Source organism: Kogia breviceps, chromosome 9, assembly GCF_026419965.1.
Source record: "Kogia breviceps isolate mKogBre1 chromosome 9, mKogBre1 haplotype 1, whole genome shotgun sequence".
Lineage (NCBI taxonomy): Eukaryota > Metazoa > Chordata > Mammalia > Artiodactyla > Physeteridae > Kogia > Kogia breviceps.
In genome coordinates, this window is record NC_081318.1 from 510,925 (window position 1) to 528,278 (window position 17,354).

A 17,354-nucleotide genomic window follows, 5' to 3' on the forward strand; every position below is an offset into this window, starting at 1 on the left:
CTATTATGAGTAGTGTTGTGAACATTCATATACAAATTTTTGTTTGAATACCTGTGTTTAGTTTTGTAGGGTATATACCTAGAAGTGGAATTGATGGGTTTAACTTTTTGCAGAGCTGCCAAACTGTTTTCCATAATAGTGGGAATATTTTATATTCTCACCAGCGATATAAGAAGGTTCCAATTTCTGCTGATGCTTGCCAACACTTGTTATTTTCTGTTTTTTGATTCTGAGTCATCATAGTGGGTGTGAAGTGGTGTCTCATGGTGGGTTTGACTTGCATTCCCTGATGACTTATATGCATTTCCTCTCAGCTCCACATTTAGTGAGATTTTTTTGGTAGCTCGAAATTGGCCATGGCGGGAATATTTACACCCTGGAAGTTGGCAGTCTCAAAGAATTGGTTGTGAACACGTGCTGGCTATACCACTGCTCTGAACAATGTTTGTTCCCCTCCTTCAGAGAGGGTGCACCCCAATCTCTAAAGGCAGAAGGGGAACAGATCACCTTAACCTAGTAGGGTTTGAGCTGGCCTGAGGGTGGGTAGCAGGGAAAAGCTCTCTCTGTTCTGGACCCATCCATGCTTAGGGTTCCATCCAACAGAGGCTGTAACTGAAGACCTGCCCTGTTGACCGAGTGCCCCCTCAGTCCACCTCAGAGTCCAGGCCATGCTTTCTCAGTGCAGTAAAAGCTCTATTTTGCTTTTATAGGCTAGCTTCTTGCCCTAATAGCTCAAGAATTTGACAAATGCCTGAAGGGAAACTCAGCTGGCTTCACCTTCCCCTCCCAGGATCTGGGCTCTCAAGTCCGGTCACTCAGCTGACCCGAACTCCAGTTCCTGTCTCCCTGCTCTGGTGAGGTTTCTGTAAGCTCAGCTGGCTTCTTAGCCACATTTCTCTGGATTTCTCAACCTCTGGTACCACAGCCATGGGGGAAAAATAGCCACAGAATGTCACACCATTGCCTTGCGGGGGCTTCTGCCCTGTGTTTTCATCGTTCATGCCTTGAGCCGCCCAGTGTCCTCTCGTGGGCTGGTGAGCGGGTCTCATCTGGCTGTTCTCAGCAGAATGGGTTGCTGCAAGTGCTCTGATCATCATAGCTGGAAGCCAGTATTATTTTTAGGGAAAAATAGATTTGAACTCCTAGTGTAGTTCCCGGTGAAAGTTAGGAGAACAGATACTTCCTGTTGTTGAGTGTACACTTTGGAGGGAGAATGGGGAGATAGGTTTAGGAGAAAGAGGGCAGGTGTTGAGTGTTACTTGTATAATTAATTTCAAAATGTTTCCCTGGGTAAATGTTTTAAGTTTAGGTGGGTTTCATGGTTTTGGGCGTTTGTTGCTATTATTGTTGCTTTCAGGAAAATACTATTACTGTTAAACACAACGTGTGAGGTGATTTTTAAATTTTAAGCAGTGGAGCTTGAAGTAAACAGTTATAGAAAAATTCCAGTTAAGGCTTCACTTATTTTACCTGTGAAATGTCACCTGACAAGTCAGGTAAACTCTGGAAATACCTGTGCAACATGACCGTGTAGTGAACTTGTCTTTTTATGAGTGGTGAGTATTATTTGTTTCATTCATTTTATACTTTATAGCTTCAGCCTGAAAACACTGGGAGTGTTATAAATAGAGGAGAAAAAAGGTTTTGAAAAATGGATTTTAAAACTTTTCACAAGAGCCCCCTTCCTGTATAAGGAGGGGCAGGAAATCTGGCGGCCCCACGGGACAGTTTGGCCCAGCACTGCCTCAGGGACCCCAGGAGTTGGCCTGGTGCAGGCTTTAGATCTGGAGTCCGAGGCCAGTCTCAGTGTGGCCACCCATGCTCCATGGCCAGTGCCTACCTCGTGGGACTCAGACTCTTCACCCGCAAAGTGGTGAGGAAGTGCAGTGATTGATCTGTGGGGTCCCTGCAAGCTCTTAACAATAAAACAAAAAGTGAGCCAGGAGCTGGACCTTAAGTGAGGGGTGGGGGCAGGCAGAGTAGCGTACATGACGTGAGAAACTGCTCTGAAGTGGGCAGTGAATGTTGAATAGGGTAGAGGAGACTGAAGCAAGAGATTGGGTGGGAAGGAGTAGGTTGCAGGAGGGACACATAAGCACTGGTCGTTAAATACACTATATCATACGATAGGGCAGTTTATTCACGGAATTTTATGGCCTCACCAAATATTTTGGTTCCGATGTTTATATATAGGTTTTTAATTTCATAAATCATTTGGGGCCCACAATGGCATGACTCTGCTCTTCCTTCATCAGTGAGTGGCCCAGGGGCCCTTTAAGGCCAAATACATCACTAATGTGTCCTTGTTTGTTGGCTTATTGACTAACAGCTCTGAATTGAGCTACTAGTTTACCTCGAGGCCACTGGAGTTACTTATTTGGTCTGTTATTATTTGGGGAAATATCTGATCCACACGAGTGCAGATACTACACGATCCGCGTTTGGTTGGGACCGAGGATACAGAGGGCTGACTCTAGATTATATGTAGATTTTTGGCAGCGCAGAGGGTCAGCTTGCCTAACTCCCGAGCTGTTCAAGGGTCAACTGTATACAATTCAGTGTTTTTGGTATATTCACAGGATTGTGTAACCATCACCAAAATCAAATTTTATAATAGAATGTGTTTGTCCATATGCACTAGCACTCATTCTCCATTCCCTCTACATTCCTCATGCCAACGCTGGGCAACCACTAGTCCACTTTCTGTCTCAAGGCTTCCCTGTTCTGGACATCCCATGCACATGGAATCAGACAGTATGAGGTCTCTGTGGCTTTGACTACCTGTGTGATAGATGATAGAGATTGGTAGATAGGTGATAGAAAATGAGAGAGGTGACATGATTAATAGATACAATGGTGATGGATTGATAGATCGATGACACCCCATCTATCTCCTGCTGTGATGTTGTACTGTAGCTGTATAAGATATAACCATTGGGGGAGTCTGGGTGAGGTGCACACAGGGGCTTTCTGTGCACTTTCGCAATATCTGTAATTTCAAAAGAAAAAAGTTTTGAGGGTGATCTTGTGATCTAATTATTTGTTTCTATATAGAGGTATGCATTTATAGTAAGTAAACTAGTGGGTTTCTAGGAAGAATTGGGAGAGAGTGTGGGCTTTGATCAAGAGATGTGCAAAAATTTTTGTAATTTTTTCCCGAGGTGTACCTTGTTATTATTTACTCTCTTGTATGGAAAACTAAGAAAGATAGTGTAAGCCATAGTGTTTCTCCCTGGATCATCACTGTAACACCAAAACTGAAGGGTTTCTTCTCTGTTTTTGTTGTTGTTTTAGGTATTTCTGTATTGCATGATTACAGTTAATGACAAACAAGCACTATGGGGGATGTACTGGAACCTTGGTCTCAAACACCCAGTAAAGATAAATGATTATATTCAGGAAAAATGTCGGAATGTTTTCAAGTGCCTGATTACCTATTGTTTCTCCATTGCATACAAATAAAGGAATAAAAGGAGAAAACAAGAAGATTTTAGGTTGGTAAATTTCTCTGACTTCGTTCTCATAACTTTTGATATATTTACTGTCTGTGTGAGAGAATAAAAGTAAGCTTTTAGAAATATCGTATAAGCGTATTTCTTTTTTCTTTACTGTAAATCAAAAGATTTATTCATAGCTTTTCTGAATTGCTTTAAAAAAACAAAACCAAAATAAACATTCCCCCCAAAAAAACTCCCACACAGATTCTTTCCAGTATAATTTCTCAGAACTCTTAAGATTTTGCCACACATTACAATGGTAGTTTTTCCCCAGGATAATTCTGTAGGTTTGAAATACGGCAGAAAGTCACTGTATGTTAAAGTTCATTTATAGGGTTGCTTTTTCTCCTTAGAAGAGTATTTTAAAATTTAATAAATATTACATGGTACTAAGCCTATTTCTTGAAAATGGAAAATTCACAGTAAAATTTCAAACGTGATGTGACTTTTGATTCCATGTAAATGTTTGGTAAACCTGTCAGTTCTGTAATCTGTAAATTTAATCCCAACTTAACAGTCTCATACTTCCTCCTTCCTTCCCTCCCTCCCTCCCTTCCACTTTCCCCTCCCCTCCCTCTGCTCCCCTTTTTTATAATAGAACAAAGCTGGGTGGATCCCACATAGTACACAGAATGTGTGCAGTTAATTCAGTGCTACAATTACATCTCTATCTTCTTGTCCATCCCAGTCAAGACCTAAGTTTGTAAATTTGAATAGTAGGATTGGAACTTAAAATAAAAAACAGGGCTTCCCTGGTGGCGCAGTGGTTGAGAGTCCGTCTGCCGATGCAGGGGACACGGGTTCGTGCCCCGGTCCGGGAAGATCCCACATGCCGCGGAGCGGCTGGGCCCGTGAGCCATGGCCGCTGAGCCTGCACATCTGGAGCCTGTGCTCCACAACGGGAGAGGCCCACGTACCGCAAAAAATAAAAAAAATAAAAAACAACCAGATTTTCTTATGTGTTTAGTGAGGGAGATGAGAAGACGTGTTTTCTATTCTTGGACTCATTTCAGTTTATGAGATTGATATATCTCATGCCAAAACCTCAACTTTAAATCAAGACTGTCAAATAATTTCCTTGTGTGATTTTTTTTTTCTTTTAACAGTTACAGAAAGAATGTCTAAATGACTTTAGAATTTTGTTAAAATATACTTCAATACTTTGAAAACTACCATAAACATGCATCTATATGTAAGGCATTAAATAAATCTCTTGGCATTAGTATTTGATGAAGGGATGTCTAATTGTTCTGCTGGGTAGAAGTTAGATGTATCCTTCTTTTGACCCTGCCACTGACTCTTAGTCCTGGTTTAAATTTTCTTTTCATTCTATGCATGCACTGAAATTTAAGTCCACCTTCAAAAATAAATGGATGGATGAATAGTATATCTAACATAGCAGATAGATTATAGAAAGTCTCATAGTAACATTCCATTTTAGGGAATTAGAAGTAAGAATTGGTTTTCACATAATTTGGACAACTTTGTTAGTTATAGAAGGTATGCTGGGATAAGCCTAGCTCCACGTGGCATGCGGGATCTTAGTTCCCCAACCAGGGATCAGACCTGTGCCCCCTGCAGTGAAAGTGCAGAATCCTAACCACTGGGCCACCAGGGATTCCTCAAGGCTGGCTTTTTAAAAAATTTATTTTAGGCTGTGTTAGGTCTTTGTTGCTGCCCGCGGGCTTTCTCTGCTTGCGGTGAGCGACTCTTCATTGTGGTGCGCGGGCTTCTCATTGCAGTGGCTTCTCGTTGCAGAGCACGGGCTCTAGGCGCGTGGGCTTCAGTGGTTGTGGCTCGCGGGCTCGAGCGCAGGCTCAGTAGTTGTGGCGCACTGGATTAGTTGCTCCGCAGCATGTGGGATCTTCCTGGACCAGGGCTCAAATCCATGTCCCTTGCATTGGCAGGCAGATTCTTAACCACTGCGCCACCAGGGAAGCCTCCAAGGCTAGCTTTTAAATTTTTATTTTACTGTTTACCGATTTGCAAAATAGTGGTCATTTATATAACAAAGAAATAGTAAAATTGGGCGATAAACATGCTCTAAACAAGCATTTGTCAACAGTTGTATATAATTATTTCCCCTCTCCTGCCACCTCTGCCATCCTTGAGCCAGGAAGAGCCTCGGGTCCACGAGCTGTGGCTCTCCACTGTGGTTTCAGCCATCTTTCCTCTTGTCAGCAGCCAGTTCTTAGAAATGACAGAAGAAAGCAACAAATTTACCCTCACTCTGGTGGTTTGTAGTGAGCAAGTAGGAGAGGTCCGATCACTCCCTACCTGTGGGTTCAGGTAAAGACGGCAGGAACAGTAGTGCTTCTTCAGACTCCCTAGTGAAATTTCTCATGAACAAAAAAGCACCTTGGAGAGAATTTTGAAAGTGTTTCCTGGTAAGAAAGGCCTTAAACAAATGGCTTTTCCAGTTTTATTTTAATGTCTTTGTACTACAGTGTTCTTCTTGGTGTATCAAATCACCCTGTTACACAGTAATCAAAGTCTACATAAAGCTGGTAACAAACACTGGGAAAATTGTAATGCTGTGGATGTTGAAAAATATAAATTGCTGTATTTGCTGTGTGAATTAATTCATTGCCTACTTTTTATGTACACTAGAAATAGATAAATCCAGTTATTTTGTGCAATTTCTTTTTACCATCCAATGGAGTAATTTGGCCATACTGTTAACCATTTGATAGAGGTTCTAAGAGAAACGTTCCTCTCTCACCTTTTTAGCTTTGAATACTTTCGTCTTTATAGAGTAGTATTAGGAGGAAGCATCCCAGTATTTTAGAAAACATATCCTATCAAGACTTCTTGATCCTATTTTTCCAATTTCCATGCATACTGAGTCTCTGGAGAAGGTGGGAGGTGGCAGATTGGAATTGGGGTTGTGAGGAAAGACGGAGATGATTTAATGGGTAAAGCAATTTTAATGTAAAACAGTCGGAGGGCACAAATTTATGTTGGTGCCAGTTTACATTTGAGTCATTTTCTCCTGACATGCTCACCAGCCAGTCTTGAGGAATGCCCAGAGCTCCCCCCTGCGGGGCCACAAAGAGGTAGCATGGATGCTGCAAGATGCTGGTGGCTTAACATTGCAACTTGGAAGTCTTGTCCAATGTCAGTATTTATTAGTGTTTCTAATGATTTTTTCCCATCATAATTACATAGCATGAAGAAATTGTAAGAGGCTTTCCTCTAAGCCCCATACAGATGCTTCCAGGTCCCCCTAGTTTACCTCAGCAGACTGTATACACATGGTTTTCTGTGTCCGTCATGATTGGAAAGCACTGGCATAGAGAGCTGTAGATGGCCGGTTTACCCAAGGTCAAGAGAGTGAGAACGACTCTCCCATCGTTGACAGCAGCTCCCAAATCCTGGGTTCTCCAGGGAGTCCTATATGTTGGAACCTTGGACTTGCTTTGAATTTTTCTAAGGGCAATTTTAACTGTCTGTGCGTCTTTCCTTTCCCATTTGCATTGATTTTAAGACTAATCCATATGCAGACAAAGGAACATTAAACATTTGAAGCTTTCTAGTTAGTCTCTCCCCAGCCTGTGAACTCTTTGAATGCAGTCAGGTCTGTTTAAGTAAACTGCAGTGTACTTACAGATGAAGGTAGTGTTGATTGCTTAAAGACTTCCTGAAAAAAGTTTCTGTTGTGAGAGGATTAAGTACAGGCTTCTCATGGTTTCATAGAACCTGTGGTTCGACTGTCCTAGTCTTGTCTCATCTATTCTTTTTTTTTTTTTTTTTTTTTTTTTAGTGTCTTAAAAAACACAGTTTTTATTTCTCATAGTTGTGTGGGTTGATGGGGTTCAATTGGCCCATTCTTCCTCGGCCATGCCTCATCTATTCTTATTTTTGAGATGTGTTAATTTTAGACAGGAAAACAAAACTCCTGCTTAGATCTTTTCAGCTTGTGGACTTAGGTAGAACTCTTCGCATAGTGCAGGAAGATTGGTGTTTGGGGATCGACAAGAGCGGGTGTCACTCTGGTGTGCTGGGTGACCGGTGAGGTAGCGCCTGGAGGGCCGGCTGCCCAGCGGGGACCTCTTCTGGGCTCCAGGGCACACTCTGAGCAGCTGTCCCAGATGAAGTGAATTCTGCCACTGGGATTTTTGATGTTGGCCTTTTAGTTTTTGGTTTTTTTTGAGACACTGCCTAAAAGAATGTAGAAATGAGCAAAGCTCAAATCCTTCTTGGAGTAAGGAAGAATATGAACAAGTGAACTTGATTGGGCAGTTTACTATTTGAAGTTTAATGACATTTGGTTTCTAAAATGATCATTTTATCCATTATCTTTTGTATTTTACTTAGACATTAAATCAGTAATGCGTCAGGTGAAATAGATATGTTATCTTCACCTGTATTTCCCAGACATTGACTACCTTATTTTAGATTTCTAAAATAAAGGGATGGGTTAATTTACACTGCGTGTCCCACCGCCACTAGAGGAGGTGGGATTTCAGCAGGACTCCCTGCACCCGCACTTCGTGTAGTTGCCTTAGACTGAGCGGGGACGTTTGCACAAGGGCCAGCTATTAGCAGGGTCTTCAAGGGGAATTCTGTTTAAAGAAGACAGTTCCTCTGTTTAGCTTCAGTTCTAAACATTATCCCGTGTTCAGAAGTGGGTGAAATATGATTTAAGTAGAAAATTTTAGCTATGTATAAATTTGTTCCATCTTTTATACTTTAGGGAGGACTTTAGAGCCCTGTGGGTCTGGGCCTCTTTCCTCTAGCTCACTTATTCCCCTGTGATTTTAACAAATTATCCTTTGGGTGAGCCTGTTTCCTCATCTGTTAGGTGGGGCGTTAACTGTGGACAAGGTGGTTCTGAGGATCAAACAAGACATTGTCTGTAGGTAGGATTCTGGCACACAGCCAGTGCTCTGCCTTTTGTATTTGGTTTATTTTTTCTAAACAACTTTGATAATATCAATAATCATATTAGAATCCAAAATATGCCTTTGTTCTTTTTAAAGAAAAGATTTAAAAAGATTTCTTGGGTAGTGTCAACTCTTAAAAATAATCAAAATTTCAGTACTCATACAATGGTTATTTCTAGTTTGTAAAGATACTATGAATAATAAATATGAAAACTTGTTTCATAATTAGACTTGTAGAGGAGATTTGAGTGGGTTTTTTTGATGTTGTTTTGTTTTTTAGGTTTTGTTTTTCAGCTAAAAAATTAGATTTGAAACCGAAGGACATGTGTTCATCATTCCTGCATGCCTTAGGAACACATTTTGTATTTTCCCTGTACCTCTCTACCTTTCTCTGCGATGTTTTTGCTACTTTAAATTCTGTTTTATGGAACATAAACAAATGTTTATGAATATGTATTAGTGAGAAGCAGATTTTCGACTTAGTGAACAGAATTAAAATTTGGTAACAGATTTACTGTCTTCAATTTCGATATTTTCTTTTTCTTTGGCACTTTGAAACTATCCCTTACAAATTAAAAACCTCAGAATTATTGAATGTCCTGGGATTCTCCACTAAGAGATGCCTTGACTTTCAGAATTCATCTCACATAAACTTCAGTGATGTGAGCCAGTTCACTTGTACTAGAAGCCTTCTTGTGCAGATGGTTTCTCTGCCGTCTCCTCTGGTAGTTCCAGAATACATTTCCTCAAATATTAATCTTACATAATTTCCCTCCTGAAAACTCCAGCGTTGACCCATTGCCAGTAGAACAAAATCCACACTCCTTTGCGTGGCACAGAAGGCACTTCAGGCTGGCTTTGACCTGATTTTTCAGCTTCAGCATCTACCATTCCTCCCTTCTCTTAATCCAGCCATAGTAACTTGCATGCACCATTATTTCTGCTTAGCGTATTCTCTTTGCATGGCAAACCCCAGCTAACCCTTTCAAACCCATCTCACGTACTGTCTTCCTGAGTCTCTCGTGGATTCTTGGAGGCAGCATCAGACCCTCCCCAGCCCTCACTGTTCTTTCTTCCTAGGCTGGTGGTCATACCTCTCCATGACCATCCACCCGCCAGCATGAGCCTCTCAAGGACAGGACCACGTCCAATTCCGTGTCATGTCCCTGGCTTTAGGCACAGAGCCAGACCCAACTAACTGCTCGAAAAATGGCTTCTTCAGCCTGTTTTTCAAAAAAAAACCACTCTATACGTTTGCGGTAGATTAAAGCACAGTGACGAAAATGCAGTAACAGAATCAGAATTCACACCAGGCGAATTGTATTTCTGTCCTGGTGCATGATGGTGAGTAGAGAAGCTCTATTATTACATGTAGGTGACTCGTGGGACTGGTGTGTGTCTTGCCTTAGGTGTGACAGGATGAATAGGAATTGCTGGTGTACTGGCAGACCTAACTTGAGAAATACCGGTGAACTTAGAGAAATCAAATACTGTTAGGGAAGGCGAGTATTTCATTTTGGAATATTTTTTACAGGAGTCATTATTGTTTTTGGTTTAAAGTGTTTGTTTCAACATAGTTGTACTTTACCTTTAAAACTTGATGATTCAGGAAAAAAAATTTTCAAGTCAGATTTGGAGTAGATTACTTGTTATAAGAGTGTCTTGTTTCTAAGTATCATTTTTGCTAATACAATTAAAATGTAGTTTGTGAAAATTGTCACATAATTTTAGTCATTTATTTTATAAAGTAATACTTCTGTGTTAGAAAATTCTTAGTTTTAATCGTAAATTACAATAATAACTAGAAAAGTAGTTTATGTTTCTTACAAGTAATTCAAACATATAGAAATAGAGGAAAATATAAAAGCCTCATTCCCCTCCTTGTATTTTTTTAAAATTAATTAATTATTTTTTGGCTGCACTGGGTCTTCGTTGCTGCATGCAGGCTTTCTCTAGCTGCGGAGAGCGGGGGCTGCTCTTCGTTGCGGTGCTCGGGCTTCTCATTGCGGTGGCTTCTCTTGTTGTAGAGCACGGGCTCTAGGCGTGCGGGCTCAGTAGTTGTGGCTCGCAGGCTCTAGAGCACAGGCTCAGTAGTTGTGTCCCACAGGCTTAGTTGCTCCGTGGCTTGTGGGATCTTCCCAGACCAGGGCTCAAACCTGTGTCCCCTGCATTGGCAGGAGGATTCTTAACCAGTGCACCACCAGGGAAGTCCCCTCCTTGTATTGCAAACTTTTTCTGTACATTTATAAACTTGTATAACTTATTTAAAAGTATATGCACACATACAAACATAACAGTATTTTTAAGAATATATGGCCTCGGGCTTCCCTGGTGGTGCAGTGGTTGAGAGTCCGCCTGCTGATGCAGGGCACACGGGTTTGTGCCCCAGTCCGGGAAGATCCCACATGCCGCGGAGCGGCTGGGCCCGTGAGCCATGGCCGCTGAGCCTGCGCGTCCGGAGCCTGTGCTCCGCAACGGGAGAGGCCACAACAGTGAGAGGCCCGTGTACCGCAAAAAAAAAAAAAAAAAAGAATATATGGCCTCTATTAATAAATTTTCATTAATTGGAAAGTCTGGCAATGTTTTCTATTACCAAACATATTAGTTTCTTGTAATGCTTTAATTGAAAGTAGAAGTTCCTTTGATGGTATTTGCACACATGAATTTGGTACGACGTACCGACTGGGAGAGAGAGGGACTAACGTGGGCCCAGCTGGTAAATTAAATCACTTATTTGGTATCAATAGGAATTCTCTGATGCTGGGAAGATTAGAAAGGAACCACTTAAGTGTGCCAAGGATTTTAAGAGTTGGACTTGGAGGCAGGAGGTGAGGGTCTGCCCCTGCCCATGGTTGTGTAACTCGAGGCCTGTCTGCATGGTTGTGGTGGTGGCTGCGAGGATGGCTGGGCATATTCCCAAACAGGAGCAGAGTGGGGTCCCCTCCAGTGGGGCTGCACTGGGCGCTGGGCAGGGTTGGGGGGCTTGATTCCACCTAGGGCTCTTCTCGTGTGCTCGTTTCTTCTACCCTGTCCCGTTCTTCCCCGGGCAACAGTGTTTTAAGTTTTTGTTCATTTTTTATTAAAAATTTTTTAGTGTACCCCCCCCCCCACCCCGAGATGAATGGTAGCCAGTTGTACCTGCTTTTCTCTATTTGTACTTTCACTTAAAAATAAATCCTGGGAGTTATTCCACAGCAAGTATTCAAACAATTCTGGAAATCGCTGCTGTGGAGCCCCTTCCCACTCCTGTAGCTGCGCAGCACTTCAAGTGTGAGTGCAGCGTCTGTTCCACCCCGCGATCCTGGCCGCTCCTGCCACGGGCAGTGCTGTTGCACGCATCATCTTTCTAGAAGACATTCTCAGAAATGCAATTTCTGTGTCAGCAATTGGTGGTTGGGTGGTTGGATGCACATGGAATTTTGTCATTACTACTTACTAATTCGTGTTGATGGATACTAGCTCTTTCCTAGGAAGGAGTTTGAACGTTGAGTGAAACCAGTCTTAAATCGCTCTCTTCTTAGTCTTGGGTGGAACACTGGGTCTGGTAACAGTGTTTTATTGTCAACTGCTATTGTGTTTGCTGAACTTTGCCATTAGCTGTTTGAGGATTTGTGTAACCTCTGGAATATAGACGAATCACTATTAAACACAAAATCTTCTACTTCTGGCTGGCTCTCAGGACCTCGTACATTTAAGGCATGGAATCGGAGTTTCGGGCTCTACTGTGATCGGAGTGTGTCCTCCTGAGGGCTCGGTGAGCTCCGCGTACTTTCCACACCGCTTAGCAGCAGAGTGGCCAAGAGCTTGAGCAGACCGGTCCGGGGTTTGTCCCTGTCTGTCACTAGCAGCCACCCTGTACGTTTGTGGTAGTGTAGTTCAGGTGTGTAGTGAGAATTAACTCAGATACTACGTGCGTGACCAGCTTAGCACAGAACCTGCTGCGTAGATAGCAGTTTGTACGCAGTAAGTGGTAGTTACTTGTATTATTTTACACAGCATAGTTTGTAGCTTAGGCATGCCGCCCTCACTGATCTTCCAGAAACCTAGTTCAGGGGAGATTTACAATCTGTCCGTCGGCCTTCCCTCTGCATCGGCCGTCCCTTGGTGTCTGCTCCTCTGAACCTTTCAGCTGAAAGGCCTTGAACAGAGCTCGCCCTCATCAGCCACCTCATGCCACGGTCTGATCCTCTTGTGGCCTAGCCCAGCTAGTCTGGTAAGCCCTCCAGCTCTGCCCACCCCCAGGCCCAAATGCCTCCTGCCTTTTGGGGGGAGAGTGCAGTCCAGTTCCCTTGCGGTCGAACCTCTGCAGTGACAGCCTCCAGATCTGAACAAGCTTCGCCAGCAGTCCTTTCCTGAGTCTTTGCTTCTTGAGCGTCATCTTTCTCAACTCTTGAGCCTTTTCTTCATTCTGGAAGGCTGCTATCCATTTGGTTTTGTTCCAGGATGGATTCAAACTGACTTAATTTAGAAAAACTTATTTGTCATGCTAGCCCACCCTCGGGTTCAAGCAAATTAAAAATCCTGCAGCGTAAAGGAGTAGTTCTGCTCGGGCATGTGGACGTGGGGCAGCTGGAACCTGCTGTGGCCTCTCCGTGAAGCTGTGTGACCACAACAGACATGATGACGGTGGCCTCTCCAACCTGGACCTGGCTGCTTCCGGCACCATTCCGTGGTTTGCGCTTAGAGGCCAAGCCTGAGAGTGGAGTTGGTCCTCAAAGAGGCATCTTGGGGACACCCCACCCCACAGTAATATTCCCTGACCAGCTCCTCTCAGCCAGAGGATGGGGTGGGGCTTGTCTTTTACTGGCTACAGTATCTGTGTTACTTAGGAAGGTAGGTGTGGCAGTTCCAGACCACGTCCCAGTCGCGGGTACAAACCTGCCTGAGATGCATCGTGCAGCTGTGCCAGAACTGCAGTTTTCAGGATTAGTGTGGCCAGCGTGTTCTTTCTTAGAGGGGTGGGGGAGTATGGAGCATTTCTCAGAGGAGAACTCCCTGCCCAAAACAGCTTTAGCTTTTTTCTGCAGGGGTTGTTTTAACACCAAGTAGGTTTTTTCCTACCTCTGTGCTTATTTTCTCCAGTATACAGGCCCCATCATAGGAAAACCATTAGAATTCTCATCCTCATGTGGGAGATGGTGTGGAGAGGAGCTGAACATGGAAGATTTGTGCCGGCTCCTTTGGGCCAGAAGGGGAGGGAAAGGTGGGCTTCTGAGGCTCTGAGCCTAGGTGCTGCAGGCAGCGGCCGTGCTGGTGGCGAAGGAGGAGCTTGAGACTGTGCGCTCCGGGAGCCCCTCGGCCCAGCGGCGAGGTGGGCAAGGGCTTCGGAGTGTCCTTAGAGCGTGGAGAGCCAGGGCCGCGCGATTCTGTGTTGGGCTTCCCAGCGGTGGGCTTGAACAGCATTATACAAACAGTAGATATACAGGAAGAATACTAAATGGCCTGCGTGGCGTTTTACTTAAGAGTTGTCAGGAGATTGTAAGTCGTGTGTGTGTTTTTCTCTTAGGTTCATTTTCCAGACACTGAAAGAGCAGAATGGCTAAATAAGGTAAGAGAAGAATACTGAACACCAGATATCAGTAGGAATGAGAGGATGACATGCCATATTTCCGTATTTGGGGATTTGGACGCTGACAGTATGTGTACGCATTTGGACTTAGCGGGTTGGCTTCTGCTCTCAAAGAACTCAGTCATAACTGAGACATTCCTTGTCCTTTTCTAAACAGTGCAGACTGTTTATTTGACATGAGAAAGTTAATGATATATTCATAGTTGGATGTTTGGTCCTGTGTCTTCTTTCCTGATCAGCTACTGCTCAGATCTCTTTTATGATAGTCATAAGCGAAAATTTTGGAACATTATTGTGAAGAGGGAAATAACTTCCAAGAAATCTAGTGGTAGATAATAATCTTTTTTTTAAAGGTTATGTTTTGAGATCATTATACTTTGAAGTAGATTTCTTTTATCTCTATGTTTTATATATCCTTAGAGTTATATAGTAAAAACTAATGTGAATAATGATTACCCAAAAAGTAATCACTAGAAGTTAGTCCGTTGTTAAAGAAAACTCATTAATGTTGAGAATGATACAGTTTTAGAAAGTTTTTTAGCAGTGAGTTGAAATCACAGGATTTTCTGACTTTTTAGCAATGATTAAATGTGCTGATATGATTAAACAGCATATTTAACTAGAATAACTAATTCCTGCAGCATATTGGTTGGTTAATCAATAGTTTACTGTTGTAATACATTTTTAAATTTTAGGTGTATAGCAAAAAGGATGCTTCCCCCTTTGCTTTTCAAAAATTCTGGTAAACTATAGGAGCATAATTTTCCATGATGACTTTAGTACTATACCATCTTGTTTAACCTGAGCTCTTTCTCCTTTTCAGACTGTAAAACACATGTGGCCTTTTATTTGCCAATTTATAGAGAAGTTATTTCGAGAAACCATAGAGCCGGCCGTGCGGGGAGCACACACCCACCTCAGCACCTTCAGCTTCACGAGGGTTGACGTGGGGCAGCAGGTTTGTTTCTTCCTAAGTGTTCTCACCTGTGCACAACTGAAAAGAATGGTAAACTCCCTGAGACTGTCTCTAGAGAAAGCTGCTTTGCGGAGGGCTGGCAGTGTGTGCGGTCCTCCCTAGGTCTGCCTCCCACGGGGCCCTCTCCTCCTCTGCTGGGGCCTCGCCTCGTTCGTCCACTGTGGTCTCTCAGCCAGTCCAGGTCCGTCGGAGGTCCCCTCTGCCCCACGTTCTCCTGTTAGAATTACCTTTGTACAGCTTTCTACCATCTGTCCTGCTGTGTAAACTCACTAAGGATGATGAGACCGACCCGAGCTGGAGGCGCCTGCTCCACCACAGCGTTTATAACAGCAGCTCAGGCTCCAGTGCTGGGCTTGCGGTGTGGCGGTAGTGACACGGGGGAAGGGAAAGGTAGGCTTTGTTGTTGGCATCACATTATATACAAAAGAAAGTCACTAATTCCAACACAAGACCACCCTTAAGGGCAAGTTTCCTTTTTTATTTTTTTAAGTCAGTGTTTACAATAATTAGCAACAGTTGAAGGTAATATTTTTTCTGTTGAGGTGTAATTGACACATAACATAGCATTAGTTTCAAGGTAACATTGTTTTTTTGCCTAATAAAAACTGGGAGTTCAGTAGTACTTTTAAGCTCACACACCAGGACAGAGCCCAACAACCCACTCTCACCACGCACGGCGTCCCGATGTCTGTGCTTCAGCCTGTTGGGGTGCTACTGAGTGTGGCTGAGGACCATCTGACCCCCATCCATGTCACCGCCCCCAGACTCATTGCCATCCCACACCCCCCAGGCTGTCAGTCACCTTTCCCCATCAAGGCCCATTTTCTGTGGGCAGAGAATGCTCCTTCTCTGCCGCGGTGCCTCAGGTGTGTGTGTCCTGCCGAGCTGTGATGTGCAGGCCGTTTGCCTGCTTGGCCGCGAGGTCTGCAACACGCTGCAAGTCGGGGTGTGGGCATCCTTTTGTTTGGGCACACTGGGCCGGCACAGGACCACCATGGGACACTACCTTTAATTTTCACATTACCTCAGTCACCTCAAACGATCACGACAGGTGGGAAGACACAGCTACAAGCTAGAATGCACGTGACTGTGAAGGGTGGGTGGTGACTAGCTTAGGCCTCGACAGCCGTGTACGGTCTCTGAGGCGCATCCTTCCCCTGCCTGCCCCTTCTCCGGCCCTACAGTCACTGTCTCCCTCTGGCTGGCGTTTGTGTCTCCCAGAGTCAGGTAAGCTCATGCTTGTGCAGATCTGGAATTCTCGCTGCAGCTGGGTTTGTCTCAGGAAGAATTACGTTCGTGTTTCACATGTGCTTCAGTTTGATGCTACGTAAGATCATCGTCGGAGGAGACGGCAGGAATGCAGTAGTGCGGGTTCAGTAGGGGAGCTTGGCGTCGCCGTGGCTGCATGGACCTCTTTTGGGCACACAGGACCTGGGCTGTTTGATTGAAGGGACAGAAGAGAGGGGCAGGAGAGCCCGAGCAGAAAAGCCCGGGACCTGGGACGGTAGGAAGTGTAGACGTAGAGTTTCTCCTGCGGCTGGTTGAGGAATAAGGTTTCAGGACACCCACACTGTCAGAGTGAGCAGTAAGACTCCAGAGGTCCGGTAGTTCTTCAGCTTGAGTTTTTCATGCTCAAATGTCATGTTGAAAGCTTTCTTAGGAGGGGTCTCAAATCACTTAATGGGAAAAAGGTTTTGAAATGATGTTGAAATATAGCATTTATTGTAGGTCTGCCTTTTCTTTTTACAGAGTCATTTGATTGTGACCTTGCAGCATGTATTAGGTGTTGAAAATATAGCTAGTATTTTGATTCACTCAAAAGTCCCATTTTTATTAAAATCTTAAGAAAAGGAAAATTATGACATAAAGAAGGAAATGAAAGGAAGTTATATTTTAAACAATTAGTAAGGATGGAGTAGAGGGAAAGGGTCAAAGTCATCTGGAAGAGACAAGGGCCTAAGGGTCCTGGGAAGGAGCGAAGCCGGGTCATAGTGGAGCTGTGTCTGTGGCCCCTGAGCACCTGCTGTGCCAGGCCGTGCTCCTCGACCCTCATGGTCCTGTGTCCTGTAGCCTCACTGTCGCCCATGTGGAGCTGCCCTCCTGACCATGTTTTACAGATGAGAACACTGAGGGACGGAGCTTTAACAACTTGCTGGAGGTGAAACAGCTAGTACCTTGTGAAGCAGAGTTTTCACTCCTGTGGCCTGGTGCTGAAGCTCCTTGTCTCAGCTCTGCCGTGTCACAGGGCTTGGTTTTCTTTCACCCTTCTTACGTTTTCAGTAAGCCAGTTCTTGTTTCAGCCCCTCAGGATCAATGGTGTTAAGGTGTATACTGAAAATGTGGACAAAAGGCAAATTATTTTGGACCTTCAGATTAGGTAAGTTTGTATTTATGTCATAGTTAATGATGCGTGATGTCACTTAGCT

At 43.8% G+C, this 17,354-nt stretch overlaps 1 protein-coding gene across 8 annotated transcripts in view; it reads left to right on the forward strand.

The window, feature by feature from the left end:
• ESYT2 (extended synaptotagmin 2) overlaps positions 1-17,354 on the forward strand; it is a 74,898-nt gene that overhangs the window by 13,552 nt on the left and 43,992 nt on the right. For all 8 annotated transcript variants that reach the window (XM_067041723.1, XM_059074662.2, XM_067041718.1 and 5 more), the window contains exons 2-4: positions 13,890-13,931; positions 14,776-14,910; positions 17,229-17,305. In XM_067041723.1, the coding sequence (XP_066897824.1) occupies positions 13,890-13,931; positions 14,776-14,910; positions 17,229-17,305 (254 nt within the window). The remainder of the gene's footprint in view (positions 1-13,889; positions 13,932-14,775; positions 14,911-17,228; positions 17,306-17,354) is intronic.